Source organism: Corapipo altera, unplaced genomic scaffold (assembly GCF_003945725.1).
Source record: "Corapipo altera isolate COAL_440 unplaced genomic scaffold, ASM394572v1 0, whole genome shotgun sequence".
In the NCBI taxonomy this organism is placed as follows: Eukaryota; Metazoa; Chordata; class Aves; order Passeriformes; family Pipridae; genus Corapipo; species Corapipo altera.
Window position 1 is genome coordinate 57,485,533 of NW_020884872.1, and position 17,965 is coordinate 57,503,497.

The 17,965-nt window shown below is 36.5% G+C and overlaps 1 protein-coding gene across 4 annotated transcripts in view; it reads left to right on the forward strand.

Moving 5' to 3' along the window:
* The first annotated feature begins 323 nt into the window (after window positions 1-323).
* The window catches only part of ZC3H13 (zinc finger CCCH-type containing 13), a 45,554-nt gene continuing 27,912 nt past the window's right edge, over window positions 324-17,965 (forward strand). For 2 of the 4 annotated variants that reach the window (XM_027649155.1, XM_027649165.1), the window contains exons 1-3: window positions 324-5,934; window positions 6,372-6,481; window positions 11,897-12,008. In XM_027649155.1, the coding sequence (XP_027504956.1) occupies window positions 5,818-5,934; window positions 6,372-6,481; window positions 11,897-12,008 (339 nt within the window). In that variant the 5' untranslated portion in view covers window positions 324-5,817. The remainder of the gene's footprint in view (window positions 5,935-6,371; window positions 6,482-11,896; window positions 12,009-17,965) is intronic. The other 2 variants (XM_027649173.1, XM_027649184.1) reach the window with 1 other exon arrangement.

The following is a 17,965-nucleotide window of genomic DNA, read 5'->3' on the forward strand; positions in this document are numbered from 1 at the left end:
GCGGGCGCGGAAGGTGGGGGCCGGGAGGCGGGACGGGCCCCCCACCCCTTTCCCGCCAGGCGTGGCGCGGGGCCGCCGGGCCTCGGGGGCGTTGGGCCCACGACGCGCGGCGGCGGGGAAGGGCCGCGCTCCCACCCAGCGCCGTGCGTGGCCTCGGGCCGCCCGGGGGCTCCCCGGCAGCGGCGGCGGGGCCCGGCGGGGCCATGCCACCCTGTGCCCGGCGTGCCGTCCCGCCGGCCGGGGCCATGCTGCAGGCTCCTTCCCACGTGCTCGGATCTTCGCTGTTCGTGATTTGCTTGGTTTGGGTTTTGGTTTTTTCCCCACTGCAGTAGGGCTCTTCTCCCGCTCTTTGGCAGTAAAATAGTTTCTGCTTTTTACGCTCAAGAGGGACTACTAATTTCGCTCGTATAAATTCTGCTATCACCATTCTTTCAGGTAGCGGCTACGGCTAACTCCCATCCCTTCCCGAAGTAGCCTGGGTGTGTTGGGTTAGTGTGTTAGGGATGGTCTGCTTCGGTCCTCACCTTTGATTTCTCAATGGATTCTCACTCTACCGTTGATATCTTGTCAACCTTCTGCAAGAGGAACAGGTGTTTGGCATATAGTGGGTTAGCGGCCAGGACCGTGAGGGATCTTGGGCCGGTGGTGAAACACTCACGGTGCTTCTGTGCAGACGGGAGTGGACAGACTCGGCCCATGAACGAAGTATCTGAAAACTGTGGCTCTGTGTGGCTGTGCCCGAGATCATACACACTGCTTCTCAGCGTGTTTGCTGAGAGTGACAGCTTGCTAATGTGGTGATCCAACTCACAGATTGGAGGTAACACGTATCCAGCAAGCTTCACGTGAAAGCTGAGTGAACTTGGACCTGTCCACACCAGTGTGCGTAGACTCTCTCTCTGTCTGGAGAAACATCTTCTTTGAGTATGAGGACTTTGTTAGACATGGAACACTATATACTTCCTAATGTGATACTGGGACCTAATATTTTTATTTATTCACTCGTAGAAAGCCAACCATGATTGTATGCTTTGCAAACATAGTTAGCACTTGCTTGTCTCTACCAATGGAGAAATATAATATGTTAAATTAGAGGAACAGGTTCAAGTTAATATGGTGATGGGTTATCAGCAAGGAGTTGTTGAAGTAAGTTTAGAATGCTATTGTTTTGTCAAACAGGCTTTGTGTGAGTATTTGACTGGTTTTTTGGAAGGTTCAATACGAACACAAATTCCCATTTTTAGTATTACTTTTAGGCAGTAAACATGTGGAGTTCCTTTAAATATCACTATTTTATTTATATTGTGACATGGAAATGTTAACATTGTAATCGGAACCAAAACCTTGTCAGGTAAAAGCTCTTCATTTTGAAAAGTGCAGGGAACCATTCTCAAAGCTGTTATTAAGTTTTCAACACATATTTAGTTTATCATAGAGTGTTATAATCAGCTTGTATCTGAACTTCTGTAGGACTTTAAAATAATTTTGCTTGTTATTTTATAAGTCATATTATTTATCTCTTCACAGGTAGGATTTTCTAAAGTGACATAATGTTTAGCTTCTGTGTGATGTGTGCATGCACAGACATTGACATGCTTATGAGTGATGTCTTGGACTTCTTAAAGAGATTTTATCTCTCTTTTTTTTAATTTTGCTTTTGTTCTGTTACATCTCAGTTTTTAGTTTTCTTATAGAATCCTTCAGGATTCATTTTTTTCAGAGGGCTAGATTAGGTTTTTCTAATGGAAAAGTAGGTGTTTCAGATGTGTCTTGATTGTGGCTTATGCAGTATCACACTAATATGGAAGAAAAATCTTAAGCATGCTTGACACCAAAATGTAGGAGTACTAGTAATAAAAATATAGCATTTCAGTGAGTACTGTGTCAGTTACATCACGTTTCATTGATTTCAGTTCCTTGGTTAGTGCCCACTAGGTGCACTCACTTCTCTCAAGTCTGTCTACATTTTAGGTTTATTCATGTGAGTAATACTCTGAAATATATTTTCCTTCAAATGGTAGTATAATTAATGTTATTAACAGGTTCTCTCAGTCTGGGAAAGTTACTTCCTTTAAAGAGTAACATAGACCATCTGTGTGTAAGTTATCATAGCGTTATAATATTTCTAATTTATTGCTACAGGTTGTCATGGATCTTAACTATGTGTGGAAAAGTGATACTTTACAGTTAAAATCTTAGTTATAGAATTTATTTTAGGAAGATGAAGTTAATTTCACTTAGTGGTAGTAAGCTGTTTCAGAAGTTGCAGATACTTCAGTGCCCCGAAGTAGATTTGGCAATGCAATATCACGTACCTAAAGTGCATAATTTTTGACTTAGAAATTTTTTATTTTTTTTTTTTTAAATCGTGGTAGTAATTATTTGAACTGTTGAAAATGCTCAAGGCTCAGTCCACACTGATACTCAGTGCTGTCTAACCCACGTGAGTGTTTAATAAGGAGATGGTAATCCAGAGGCAGACATTTGATGGAAAGTCATTGCGCTGGCTGTCAGTGTGGGATTGATAGCAGGACTGTGATCATCAGTGCTAAAACAAGGTGAAAATGTGTGAGAACTGAGCGAGTTATGGGAATCTTTATGGGACGTTCCATTTAAAGTGTTCTTGATTGTCCATTGATGTGCACACTGAGAAATTTGGAAATTAAACATGTAATTTTTTCACCTCACAGTACTTGTTTGTTAGCAAGAAAGCTTGTCAGAAACACAAAAACTGTCATTATACATCTGAAATTTTCAATATTGTTTTAATAGTCTATTTATTTTTTCAACTCAGTCTTCAAAGAATGAAAATGCATCTGCATTTTCAGATGCAATCTCTCCAATATAATGTTTGACATAGCAAAAATTCCTCAGTTTGCCTCTGTCTGGACTCTAATCTTGCAGCCTTTGGTAACAGTTATATTCACTTAACAGTGAAATGTCTTGCAGTTCTTGTTGCATGAGTGAGATCCTGATGTGATATGTGCATACAGAAGTGAATATGCTGTGCACTCACAGCATGCTGGTTTTGTTTGCTTGGAGTAATCTATCATGAAATATCCCTTCTGTTAATAAAATATCTGTTGTTAACTGCAAACTGGTGGATATGAGCCAGAATAGAAGAATAGAATTGACACAATGCTACCGGAAATAGTATGTTTTTTCATTTCTCGTTTCAAGTCTTGTTTTGTTTGGGTTTTTTTTAAATAGGGGATTTTACAAAGCTTAGAAGATTCAGGGTTGGACTGTATTCTTCTTAATTTCCCTATGGGAAATTATTGTCCCAAATACAGGGAAGAGTGCAGTGGGAATTAAATTATCTGTTCGGTTATGATGATGTTGCCCCCTTCATCCTCTTCATGCTTATAGCAATCCTTTTAAGCCTAGTCATCATCATAACTTCCTATAGAAGTTAATTCCAAAAAGAAACTATATGCTGAGTAAAAAGTAACAGTCAAACCAAAGGTTTTGCCTCTGTTTCTTTGAAAATCAAAGTACATTCAAATGGAAAGGCAAAATGAATATAATTTTTCTGTATACTACTACCGTGTCAGCGTGTACTGTACTTATATATTAGGTGCACTCATCTGTCCTTCTTGTGTTGAATGCTCTCCTTATGCCATTGCTAGTGTCATTCTTCTAACCCTTTTTATTTCAGATATGACTCTTTTAACTGTAAATATTTAAACCAAATTCAGTAGTTGTTATATGATTGTCTTACTAAAAATGCTTTTGCATGTGTCAGTTGATTTTTATATCTTCTACTAAAGGGTGTGGCTGTGTGAAACTATAGAAATTTAGTAGGTTTTTTCCTGAAATTCAGTGAGAATCCTGAAATGGAAGGGTGCTCAGCTAGGTGAGACATGGTATTGTTTTGCTTTCTAACTTTAATGGTTTATCCTGTCAGACTTTATAACTACTTCTGCACATTGAGCTGTCCACAATGACTTCTAATTATTTTTCTCGGAAGACTGGACTAATTTGATCTCATCAAATATTTAGATAAAATCATTTCTCCTTGTGTGCATTGCATTATATTTATTTGCATTTCATCTGCTGTTGTATTACTCAATTCTCTAACTCAGTTAGATCTTTCTGGAAATTTCTGTTCTCCACAGTTTTTACTAACCCAAATAATTTTATACTACAGGCAAATTCTACTGTTTGACTGTCTGCTTCCACTAATTGATGTTAACCATTGTTTTTAATGTTTGGTATACACCATATGGTTAACTTTCACTTTCCCTGAGCATCTTGGTTAATGTCTTGGTTATCTGAACCTTACTTAGGAGACAAAATTCTTCAGATAATCAGAGGCTTGGAGAAGCAGTCAGTAGAGTAGAGCTCTACTGAGAAATCTCAAGTACATTGTGTAAGCTTGCTTTCTTCTGTTGTTTATAAAGGAACTAAAGTGCTTAGCAAGAGCTTCAGCACAACATTTTGTATGTAGAAAGTGCACAGGTGTCAGACTCCTAAGGAAGTATTGTCATAGAAGTAACTGTAGGGTTCAGATAATGAAGTGTCCATGTTTATGCATTATAATATTTTTTTTCTGTGAAATGTAACCTTACAGTCTGAATACTGTGGGAACACATTGCTGATCAGATGGTAAAAATGTGTATTAATCAACTCTGGTGGATGTTAGTTTAATTTTGTATTATTCTGGCTCTATGGATGAACTTCTTGACATTTGTAATCTGTTAGTGTATGAGAAATTAGCTTAAGAGTGTGTGTGTGTGTGTGTGTGTGTGTTCTAAATGCAGTAACGCATGGATAGGAGCAGAAGAGGCAGCAGCAGAAGGGTGGGAGGATTAGTGTTTAGCTAATCATGCTCTGCTGACTAATGAGAGTGATGGCACTTTGCAGTTTAACAAAGAGGTGGTTTTCTGAGCTGTATCTAAATTGTCCAGCACCTGGCAGATGTTCCCAAATTGATTTTATTTCTGTGTAGGTCAAGTAGCATGTAAAGAATGGACAACAGATGTTGGGGCCCATTCTACCCTTTTTATACAACCTATTTCTAGTGCTTAATGTGTATCTTCCTTTTTTTTTTTTAATATGTTTTTCTTTCTATAAATAACTCCTTTTCTCAGGTAAGATAAATTGTGACTTCTTGTTTATCGAAGTTATGCTGTATTTCCTTTAAAATCTGTTTTTCTTAATGAAAAAGAGCTAGTTTTTGAGAAACTTAAGAAATGTATCACTGCTGTGGAGTTTTTTGGTTTTTTTTCCTAAACTCATGTGGTTCCAAATAGTTGTAGGAATCAAACTAGTAACAAACACAGACTGTGTTTGATATCAAGGTGATTTTCAGTAGGTTGTCATACACAACAAAGGAGGAAAAATGGAGCTCTAAGTTTTGGAAATTTGTTTCAAAAATGGCAGCCATTTTTAGTGGTCGGAACTGGTTTCTGAGAGGTTGGTACAATAACATTAAAAGTTCTATTCACTTTAAGTCACTTGAGTTCATGCCCCAAAAATACATGATGAAAGAAAGCATCTGTTCTGAGTGGTGGTTGCTGCCCAAATGAATAACATGTCATGTGATCTTTCCCAAGGGGAAGCTGAAGAATACGAATCAGGTCATAAAATAAAAATTGTCATTACTGGTGTTCAGCTGACTAGTTCAAATCAGAGGCATTCCTTGTTATTAGATACATTTCACTCATTTACGACTTCTTTTTCTTTCTTCATCACCTCTGCAGCAACTCTTACAACGTATATCCATGCTATTTTATTCATGTGAGTTCAGTGTCAATAGCCCCAAACTGAAGGATTTTACAGTTTTGCTTTTTTTTTTGGTTGAAGTAGTACAAAATGTCAAAAATTAGAAGGAAGGTCACAGTGGAAAATACCAAGACCATATCCGATAGCACATCCCGAAGACCCAGTGTGTTTGAAAGGCTTGGACCCAGCACTGGAAGTACTGCAGAGGTGAGTTGTAACAGTGTTCTTCTTTTTCTCCCCACCCCATCATCTTCTTTTCCAGGATTTATGTGGTGGGAAAGAGTAGCTCACAAGTACCAAATACTCAGATGTCACTGATGTTAAGTAAAGGTGAAAAGAACTCCTTAACGCATGGATGTTCAAGATACTAATACAAGAATTTTCAAATAACATGTGTTGTCCCAGCTTCTGGAGAGGAGCAGTAGTATTGTACATATTAATAGTATTTCCACCAACCTAAATTTTTCTTTGCCAGACCTGATGATCGTTGCTGATTATTCTTTTTAATGAGTTATACTACTGGTGGACAGAAATTACAGATAAATGGGAGTTAATGTGGAGTCATTTGTTTGTTCTGCCACACTCACACCAATGGTATTTCCAGAAACGAGTGTGAAATTCACCCAGTAATGTCTGTCTCTTAGACACAGTGCCGTAACTGGCTGAAGACTGGCAACTGCCTCTATGGGAACACATGTAGATTCGTACATGGCCCTTCACCACGAGGTAAAGGCTATAGCAGCAGTTATAGAAGGTAAATCAAGAACTCACTTTGAATTCTTCACATGCTGTAGGAAAATAGCTTTTGCAACTATGTCTTTTGTTTTGTTTTGGTTTTTTTTTTTAAGTGAAATGCTGTGGTGTGCCTAATCATATGTTTTATCAATAACCAATTGCCTTGTGAAACTGCTCAAAACAATTTATTTGGTAACGTGCAGGATTTTTGTCTGTATACAGCTTTAAAAAAATAGAGTCCACTGGATGCAGATTAACTACTTATATTACTTGAAATGGGAAGTTCAAGTACCTTAATACTTTTTTCTTTTGGCGTAGTGTCACTGCAGCTTTTTGGTATACTTGTCTGTCCTTTTCTAAAATGCTGGTTTGCAGTTGCTTACAGCAGTACTCACACAGCCCTTCTGCCTTTGCTATGTTGTTTGATGAATAAGGTGTCTATCCTTTCTCTCCTCTTGTGAGAAAACACTTCTCTTCAAACATAGTTTTGTGACTTTATCTGTCAGATATAGAAAAAATATCCTGTGTCATAGAAGGAGATCCAGAGTTACCTTACTTTTCAAAAGAGAATATTTTTTTATTATCTGCTCTTCATATGTTGCTACAGTTTAAATTTTTTTTCAACTGTCCTTTATGTGACATAACACCTTGCTTAACTGAAACTGAATGTGGCAGTAAGTTTATAATATTCTTGCTGTAAAGGACAAAAATTATTATGGTTTTAACATAGTACCTCTTTGCTTGAAGGTTTCACATTTTACAAAGAACTGTCCTTCATAATGCTATAATAATGCCAATGCTACCTCTAGATTATGGATGGGCACACTGAAGCATTGAAGTGTAAAGCAACAATGGGAAGTGTTGGCATGAGTTTAGGGTTCCGTTTCCAGTTCTTTTTCCTATTCCTCTGGCATCCTCTCAGGATGATATTGACTTTGCTTGTTTGATCTTCCATTGCTTCTAGGGTGATGACTGCTGGGATACAAAATACATCACTGAGTTTAATATTTCTTTTGGTGCGTAAACAGTTTTACTCTGTTCTGTACTGAATGTTCCAAATGGATGAAGTAAGTGATTTGCTGGTAGAGATTTAAGTTTTAAAACTGATAGAATGCCACTTTCTCCTTGCTTTCAGCATTTGGAACACTCAGTGCTTAGTTCTGCTTGGTCATTTGAAGAAAGGTGACATTTCTTTTAATAATTAAAACTGTGTTTCTGCTTCACTCTCACCACTGACATTTAAGAATAACGTTGATTTGCTGCTTTTTATTGCTGACTTTTTTTACTAGGACTATATGAAAAAGTCAAAGGACAAATCCTCCTGCTTATTTGCCTGACACATTCAACATTTAATAAAGGTGTTCTTAAAAGTAAAAAGGGGAAGGAAGCCCACCACCCCTACACACACCCCAAACCAGACAAATGAAAGAAGCCTGCTTGTCTTCAGAAATCTCTACTGATATCTCTTGACCAGGCATAGAAAAAGCTGGTTTATGTACATAATAAAATATTGGCATTTTCATGCCATTTAACATTACAGAGATTTTCACAAATGTTATTCAGGCATTTTGAATGCAATTTACTGGCTTCATGCAAGCTGAGCTAATGCTGCTTCCCCATCAGTTCAGTTAAAGCAATACTCTTGTTCAAGTATGTGGGATAACATAGTGGCAGCATGTCTACATGTGTTTAGCCAGGCCTGCCAGGGAAGTCACTTGTCTGCAGTTTGGTAGGACAAAGCATATCTTGCTGCCTTTCTCTGTTTTTCCTTCTGTTTCATACCTGTCTGCAATAAATCTCATTGTTAATGGTTTTATCTGACTATAATGCATCCCATAGTTCAGAACATCACCGGACAGTAGGAAAACTTGGCTCTACAGTGTGAAAAAGATTCTTCCCTTTCAGCATTATTGCTGCCTCTCACAGCATGAATTTTAATCTTGTTATGAAAATAAAACCTAGCATGTTTATATATAAAGCTTGCCTGATGATAATATTAAGAATTCAGTAATAGACCTGCCAGTCTTTCTAGGCATCTCAAGTAAGGAGAGCTAACAAGGAAAGAGCTGTGCGTAAACATGCTGTTCCACAAGGAATTTTGCTGTCTTGCTGCACTGGTAGATAGTTGGTTAGCAGGTAGATAGTTGGTTAGCAGGTAGATAGTTGCTGGTTCCTTTATACTATTGTCAGGATCTGTGCCATCGCAGGGTCCCTCTCTTAGTCTGTCTGATATTCTTTATTCGGGAATGTTATGCTGCATTTAAAAACCAAACCAAGCCAGCACTAATATTAGGAAAGAATGTTGTATGGATTTTGCGAGGTTCAAATATTGTAGTATGGGAAACTGGAAAACGGGACAATGGTTCATGAGCAATTTTATAATATGTACATGGTACACCAGTAATTGTCATCTGCCTGTACACACACGTGTGCTCTCACGTGCATACACACGGATGCTCACAGGTGGATGTGCCTATTCCTGGGTAATTGTTTCTGACACTGTAAGAGGTACAGAAGGAAATGGAGGCACAGTTATGAATGTGCATTTCCTAAATGCTGTTGAACATGGAGAACTGAACTGTTGCAGGAAGTAATGCAGTTTAAAGTCATTTAATTGCACTGCTTAAAATTTGAAATGAGGAAATTCTGCATTTTAGGCCTTGCTTAAAAGACGGGCCCAGCACGAAATATTAAGCCATTAAAGAGAAATTACATAATGTTTTTTGTGTGAAAGGTTCTACGAGTGTCAGTCTAGCCACATCATCTTAAACTGCAGAGGTAAATTATCATGATCTGTTGAAACTCAGCAGTGAGCATAACCTGGACTAACCAAAGATCCCTTTTGAGGGGGGCTGGTGGAAAGTTAGGTAGAAAAGAAGCCGTTGTGTAAAAAATCAAAACTGTGGTATGCATAAAAGAAAAGTCAGCTACTAGACCAGCTTGTTCTTCTGTGCATTAAGCCAAGGCATCTGAAAATAGTCACGGCTTCCTGAGTAATTATTTCTTAAAATTTGGCAAACTTGGTCATATTTTATTAAAATTTTTTGAGGGATATGATGTTTTTGAGGAAGGAAGGGATAAGGTTATTGCAATAACTTTATGTTGGTGTTCTCCTAAAGCTGAAAAAAGCTGACTCAATAACACAAAAACAAAAAAAAAGACCAACAAACCCCAGCCCTGAACATGTAACTTTTTAAATTTCTATGGGCTTTTAGATAACTTTTATAATATTTCAATGATGTTTTAGCAAAATACCTTTTTTCACTATGGGAGGGAAGAAAAAAATTTATTCAGAGTGACGTGGTTTGGATTTTTTATTCCAGCCTATAACTTTTAAAGAAAAAGCATTAAAATATCAGTGTGACTCTGCAAAGTTTCTCTTGCTTTCTCCTTCAGCTACTGGGATTTTTCCTGAAAGTGTTCCTCTTGAGGAACAATATTGCTGGTACACTATTGATTATCTCTCTGCCTTTTAACTTAATTTTCAGTTTCACTAATCCAAATCCTTTGTATCATAGCTTAAATGTTATTAGAAATTAAGGCATTGAATTGCACTGTAATGTTGAAAGACAGTTTATTTGTTGAGGCAGCTGATGGTTGGAATGCTTCAGAGAGTTTTGATAATGCAAAGGGATTATCTTTCTAATATGAGGGGAAAGGAAAAAATACTTCGAATCATAACCTTTACTAAAGTGAGACACTTTACAATTATATAGTCATGCATGCAAAGAAGATAACTTGTTTATATTTGTATGCTGGATATTATTTGATCCTTAGTGATGGAAGAAGCAGGGCTCTACTGTTTTGTACATTACCTCTGATCTAGGTTGACCTGTATTTACAACTCATGGAGAATTAAATGCATTTAAAACTGAGAGCAGTCACTGGTCTTTTTTTTGTAGATCTTCATACCCTTAACCTTATAATGCAATTTAAATAATTAAATACAGATAACAGTGCTGAGGAAGAAGTGAAAAAAAATTACTGTTCTTCAAATATGTGCAGGTTTGAAATGAAATTATATATATTTAGATTTTTGTATGCATACTGTGAAAGACAGTTTACCCTTTGCATATTATGCGACAGAGGAAGAGTGAGAGAAACACCTTTATAAGTGGAAATTTTGATTCAGTCTGAAAAACAAAAGAAATGCAAATTTTGTTATTCATATATTACATAAAACTCTTCTAATCAAATAAGACAGCGTATCTTTTTATGATTCTTTAGTGTAAACTGATGGGCACAGATCTAGTACTTTCATACAACCATTTCATGGAAGAATTTATATTTACAGCTGACAACCATCACAGAAGTAGTGAACTCAGTATCAAGCCAGAAGTATATGAAGAGAAAATTTGTTTTCTTGAACTGAAAGATCATTTGAAACAGTTCCTTCATCCCATTAGCTTAGAACTTGTTTGAATTAGAGAGTTGGAGGGGACCGTAAAGATCATCTAGTTCCAACCCCCCTGCCATGGGCAGAGACACCTTTCAGTAGACCAGGTTGCTCAAAGCCCCACCAAACCTGGCCTTGAACACTTCCAGGGATGGGACATCCACAGCTTCTGTGGGCAACTTGTGACAACGCCTCACCAATGCAAGGGTTGTTCTCTTTTAACCCGTAGGGAATAAATGAGCTTGTGAATTCATACTAAGAGGTGGCAAAATTAAAGTAATGTAAGAATGTTCCTCCTCCATGGTAATATCTTTTACAGAAAATATATCTTAAAGTTGCATGACTATTAGAGTTCATCCAATATTTTGTAATTAAATAATGAAATAATTATATTACTGAAAGATAATGGAGGCAGCCTCCAAGAGTGAATTGCTGATTTATGGTCTTGCAACAGTGTTTTTCTGTGTGGCAGCCTCACGGAGGCCATGGGAGGATGGTACCTAGGTCGCGTTACCTCCGCTTGCAGACTTCATTCGCATTCAGAGTTGTGTTTCTCTGTGTCTGTCATTGCTAGTCTACAGTAGTTCTGGTCTTCATTAATTGTGGTTTAAAATATATGTATATGTAAAACATACATAATATATAATACTTACCAAAATTGGTGCAAAATGTGGAGAAGGCTAAATCTTGAAGTACATGGTAGGAGTGATTGTGAAACACATTTGTATGATGTCCAGAAAAAGATTATTTGTTCTGAAGAGGATCACCTGAACTGATCTAGAGTAGTAACTGAGTCATGCCATATATACAAATAATTTTTCTTCTTAGAGTCAAGTCTTCCTTGACATTCTGAGTTGGGGTTTTTTTAGAGTGTTTAAGCCCATTAGAACAGAATATTTTCTTACTCATCCACTTTGCTTCAGCGTGGGAGGTTTAGATCTTTCTGTATATACTAATAAAAATAATAATTAAAAGAGATCATATTCCTTTAAAAATAGTCCCATAGAACTGGTTATATTATGTTTCTGTATTATACAGGTCACCAGAAAGACCCACTGGAGATCTTCGGGAAAGAATGAAGAACAAACGTCAAGATATTGAGGCAGAACCACAGAAACGAAGTACAGAGGAATCATCCTCTCCTGTTAGGGTAAGAGTGGAGTTTGCAGAACTCCAGAATCCCTCGGTAGCAATCAGGCAGTGTGTCCTAGAAACCTTATCATGTTTAGTCATGGTGACTTGTAATATTTAAAATGTTTTAATGAACTGCTCGTTTTGTACATAGCATATCGCATATTTTGTTATGAAATGTCTTAACCATTGTATTATTTTGCAATTTTATAGCACTTTTTGATCTTCTGGTTCCCAAAGATTTTATAAATCCCACAGATTAAAATATGTTATAAATACTGATAAAAACCAAATATTTAATAGTATTGATTATTACCAAGAAGGTGTATTAACCATTGTTCCAATGGTCTACTATTTTTCCCCAGCACATTCATATCCAGTGTTTACATGACTTAAGTTGTTCATCTCAAATTTGCTTTTGATGAGACCATGCGGTTGCTGTGGTGCTGGTTCATTTTGCCTTCCTCCTCATGTACTCAGCAGGCTTTCCAACTGCTCACCTTTGGATTTTGCAAAAAATTCATTCATTATTATTCTCATTTTGTAATCATCTTTGTGCAACCGTATGCCCCTCAAATATCAAAACTTCGTTATTTTTAAGTTGTGTTATGTGTTCCTGATGTTACAAATAAATAGGGGTAGAGTTGGTAGTGTGACACTGTATCTGTGTAGCAGTAGCACCACTGTATTCCTGCATCATGTTTAAGACCATCTTCAGATGAATAATTATTAAAAGGTTTTATTTGTGAAAACTCAGTTTTGCTTCTGCAGGTATTAACAGTATTCTATCATTTCCTCTTGGTCTGTTCCTACTTGCTGTGTAAAATGAATTTTTTTATGTCAGCTGTAAATAAATAAACAGCAGCTGCTATCATTAAATTAACAGAATGGCTTACCTTCCAATCATGTTTTCAGTTGCTGTAAATTTGTGTAAGCTTTCAATCTTTTTTCCCAAGTGTGTTTCTTTTATTTTCTAATAGTTTGAATAAACTGTTCAGTTATTGAGTATATGGTTAGTGGGAAAATTGTTTTTTCCAACCGTTATTAAAAATTTGCTGTAACTTCTGTCCTGATGCAACTCTAATTTTGATGTAATTCTTACTTTTGATTAGTTAACCTTGCTTTTTATAGTGTTCTATTAATGTAATAATAAAATACTTTTAAACAACTAAGCCCCAAGTAAAAGTGAACTGGAAGCAAACATCTAAAGGAATTGGAGAATTAGTGGGTCTGTTAAAGTACCAAAGAATTATTTACGGGTTAAGCACACTGCAGAGTAAGAAATACTCTGTTTCAATCTCATAAAACAGAAGGCTGATGAAAACACTGAGCTTTTGTATTATTAGACGGAGGCAACTCTCAAAATACAGGATATCAAAAGAAAATATTCTGGAAAAAATAGATGGAAAGGGACAATCGTCAAGAGTTGCTTTGCAAAGAACCAGGAGATCTAAAAGAACAGAAGACTCGAGTGACTGAACTGCTAACAAAAATCTTGCTCCATCGTTAGAGCTACTGTTATGGTGGAGATCTAATATGTGATGTTTCCATTTCTTATTAAAGCTTTTGGGGTAACAGAGGAGCTGGATAAGAAAACTTGGAAATAATGAAAGGTAGCTTGTTCCATTTTTAGAAGTTTCATAATTGTGGATTAAAAAGGAATAATAAAAAAAAAAGAGCAGCACTGTTCTACAGTCAAAATTTGTGCTTCACCAGAGTACTACCGTGAAACTTTGAAGATTAGTAGTTAAGAGAGAACTGTCTGACACAGGTAAAACCTTAAATAACTCCTTTTGAAATAAGGCTTTTGAGGCATAGGCATATGTATAGATAGTCAAAGAATACCAAGCATAGTATTGTCAGGTTTAGAATCTAGCTAAGGGGAAAATTTTAGATTAATTTGAAGATTAATTTGAAATTGAGTTACAGAGAATGCTGTGGTGCTTCATCTAAAGAGCTATAACTTTAAAGAATGTAGAAAAAATGTTGGACATCTCAAATGTTGAACTTTGCAGAAGATATGAAAACAGTAGTTGAGTTTACTGAAGTCTGAGGAGTGCCATGGGAGTTTGGGAAGATAGTTTTTTGCAGTACAATGGCAGATGAAACTTGATGTTGGCAAGTGCGAAGTAATGCACAATGAAGAAAGTATAACAATAAATCATGAATTAATTTTCTAAAAGTAACTGAAACCATGCAGTACAAAAATAAGTTATTGTGGACAGCTCAATGAAACCATCTGTTTAAAGTGAAGTCACAGTTTCAGAAGCAAACACTCAGGTATATAAAAATGGAGTAGAAATTGATCAGTGTTACTCTGTAGAAATTCGTGGTCCAGTTTTATTTGAAATGCTGTTCGATTGTCATCATCTGTATGCAAGAAAATACTATGGTCAAAGGTCTTGAAGTGGGCAAAGAGGTGAGAAATAAACTGAAGAGAAGAAAGATCATGGGGTGAATGCATATAATGTATGTTTGGGAGAATGTAAGTTAGATGCGTCATGTTCATACTTTATCCAAGTAGAGAGGGTGGCAAATTTGAAAGTGACAAGGGGAAATGCTGTTTACCTTATATATGACAATTTACCAGAAGATACAGTCAAAACCCTGGATAAGTTCCACAAAAAGTTAAGACATTATAATGAGTATAAAACCTTTTTAGAAGAGATTTCTTGTTCTTTGGAGACATACATAAGTAGTACAATCTGTATGTATTTAGGAAGAAACTTCCTATATGGACAGCTTACAGATTACATCCCTTATTATTTCTTCATGCTTTGTACTATTATTTTCAGAGAAAATATGCTGTGTTATGTGGATACTTACATTGAACTCACTTGTGTCTGTGTTTCTCCGATTTGTGTTCAGAATTATTTCAGCACCGTATGTTAGTGCATCAGCTATTATACAAATAATTAGTTAAGGTTCCTGTATTGTTCCTGTATTTAGTTGGAAATTTTTGTATTGAATTTTCTCCATATTGTGAGAAGTTAGTTACATTGGTGTGTATCAAGTATAATTACTTAAAGTCTTAACCTGGAAGGTGTGTGTGATTTGGCAGAAACAGTGGGAGGAACTTAATGTACATTTAGGAAAGGTTTTTATAGGGGTTGTATATTACTTATTTCATATCTGTGCTTTTTGTCACTGTGGCTTTTGACTGTTTCCACTGGAAATGGAAGTCACTTTTGTCTTCCGTCTCTGAAATGGAAACAATACCTGTTCCTGTCAAGGGAACTTCTGATTCACTGTCTTATGTGTTTCTGTAGCATGGTAGTAGTTAACACTAAAAAGGTACTATACCTAGATGAAAACAGTACTGTGCTTACCCAAAAGATTCTAGCTGTAATACATGTAGTTTAGTCTAGATTGGAAGGAATCTGTGCTTTTGAATTAGTTTATTTTGCTGCTGCATGTACATGTACTGATAAGGCTGAAACCAGTTTCTGCCATATAAGAGTTGTTAGTTGTAAGAGTCTTCTGTTCTCTTCATCAGTATTGGCCAAATAACACTTCTTGGCTAGAAATAGACTTTACAGACTGGATGAGTCCTTTTGTGCTTGGCCAGGCTTTTCTGGTGGTAGTGAGAACATTTATTCAAGTAGACATCAAATCTTGTGCTGTAGAGTGCTGATCGCATAGGGTATGGAACTTCAAGTTAAGTAAGCATTAAATTAAAATAAAAACTCACAGAAGTCAGCCATAATGTCATATTTTTTTTCCCTTTCTTATGTGGCATTTCTCCTGAACATCAGCATTAAACTGCAATAATCTGTTTAACACATGTAAATAGTTTAGCTGGAAGCACATACTGAAAACAGCATAGACAAAGTCTACTAAGTTGTTTATTCTTAGGACAATCTACGATGTATTTTTTTAGTAAATAATTACATTATTATGAGAGTTTAATGTTTCTTGACTAGTAAATGGCATTTTTTCAGAGTCTGCAGAGAAATAGTTTACAAGTGTGGCTGAAGTGGGTACAGCATCTTCCAAGTACCAGTGAACGACGTGCTATTGGCTTTCAAGAGCTTAACTTGGCTTGTTAAGGGAGAGAAAAAACATGTAAAGTACAAGAAGGTCTATAAGGATATGAAGAAAATATTTAATCTCCATAGTATGAGGGAACTGAATGTGTTATAAGTGTAACAAGTAAAAGAAAAGGAATATGTTGAAGACTTTTTGGTGAGAAAATTTTAGGTATATGTTCTAAACCATCATAACTTAAATGCTTGGTTTCTATGCCCCAGGAAAAATATACTCAGTTTCTGAACTGAGATTTGTTTTTCAAGATGCAATGTTGCCAGAATCTTTTTTCCTGACAACTAAAATAGCATTTAGTGTAAAATACCATGCTTGCATAAAAATAGTCTATTCCCTTCCCCTATATTCAGTAATTCAGTTTGATAGCTGTTTTTGTTCTCAGTTCTTCTGTAGAAATATGATTGTAGAAATATGAATGTGGAAAGATTACTGAATCTTTCCACTGAAAGGAGAAAATACAGGCTGTTTCAAGATGCTTACAATATTGGGTTGTAAGTTTGAAGAGGTAGGCATGATACATGGAGGTTGTATAGTACTTTTAACATGGGTTATTAAATTGGTCTTGAAGCATTCTGACTTACTGCATGTTCTCTGCTGACAAGTTATTTGATGAGTTGGCTTTGAGAAGTTTTTTTAAATCAGTGTGGAGAGGTTGTCCTAACATTCGTATTTCGGTTTGCTAGTAACAAGTAGTGTTGAATTAATAGAAACTAGTATTTGTATTTAGGGAGTTATGGGTTTGTTAGTTAATGTTGTAGAAATTAGTTGAAGCGTATAGCAGAAGTACACAGTTTAGTAGAACAGATGCAACCTTCATGGAGGGCGGGCTAGGAAAAAAAAACAGTCTTAAGAAAAAAAAGTGATTGCAGGGGAGGCTTGTTGATATACTTACAGATTTTCAGATCTCATCAGAGTCATTTTCTTTTGAAGTAGTTTGCTTTGGAGCATAGTACAGTATTGGCTCTTACACTGAAATGCCTTTAGTACATGTTGCGATGATGGCTTAGTGGTTGTAGACTTGTGTGCAGGTGGTATCAGCAACCAGCTTGACTCGATAGGTTATGATCTTCTGCACCATTTTAGAGATCCTGTCATGAAATGGAGAAATTTTTTTTTTTCTTATTCTACCAGCTGCTTTAAATTAAACATGAAACAAATTAGTTCTTTGGTGTGATGTTCTGTAGTGTTACGTAGCGAATGCTCAGTTTTTTCCAACCTTTCTAAGGCTTTGAATGTGATATACTGAATGCGTCGAGAGGCTCGAGGGTAACTGTGTTGAAACATCTGGTTTAGTTCTGTAGGTAAAATAAATGCAGTACTTGTTCTGTGAACATTTGTGTCATTGAACTAGAGATAAGATTTTAACACTTAGTGAATAAAAAGGAATAGTTGAATTTTACTCATTTCTAAGTGATTACCCACAATGTTATGTTATTTCCTTCCTGTGTTTCTAAGGTGATGGTAAGGTTTTAAATTAAGATCTAAGTCCCAATAAGGAATAGCTAGTGAAATTCTCAGGCATCTCATTTTCTTGGCATAAAACCAAAGGTTCCCACATATCAATATGGAAGAATCCCCCCAGAAAAGAGAAGGCACTATGGAAGGTGAGAACAAAAGGGATATAGGACAGACTTTCATTATTTACTCCTTCTGATTTACTACTTAGTAAATTAACCTGAGATACTTCTAAGCTTGAATGTTCTTTTTTTTGCTAGTAGCAAAGAAACTGTTTCCTCTATTCCACTTGAGCCCAGGTAGATTATTTAGAGAATGTCACTTCAGCAGATGCAGTGATGCAACACTGCAGCTTTATTACTGGAATTTATCAGGGGGGTAAGAGCAGCACAGCATCAGTTGACTTTTGAAATTCTTTTTTCCTGTAAGGATAGTCTCTGGCTTTCTTAGATGTCCACTGGACCATCTACCACCTAG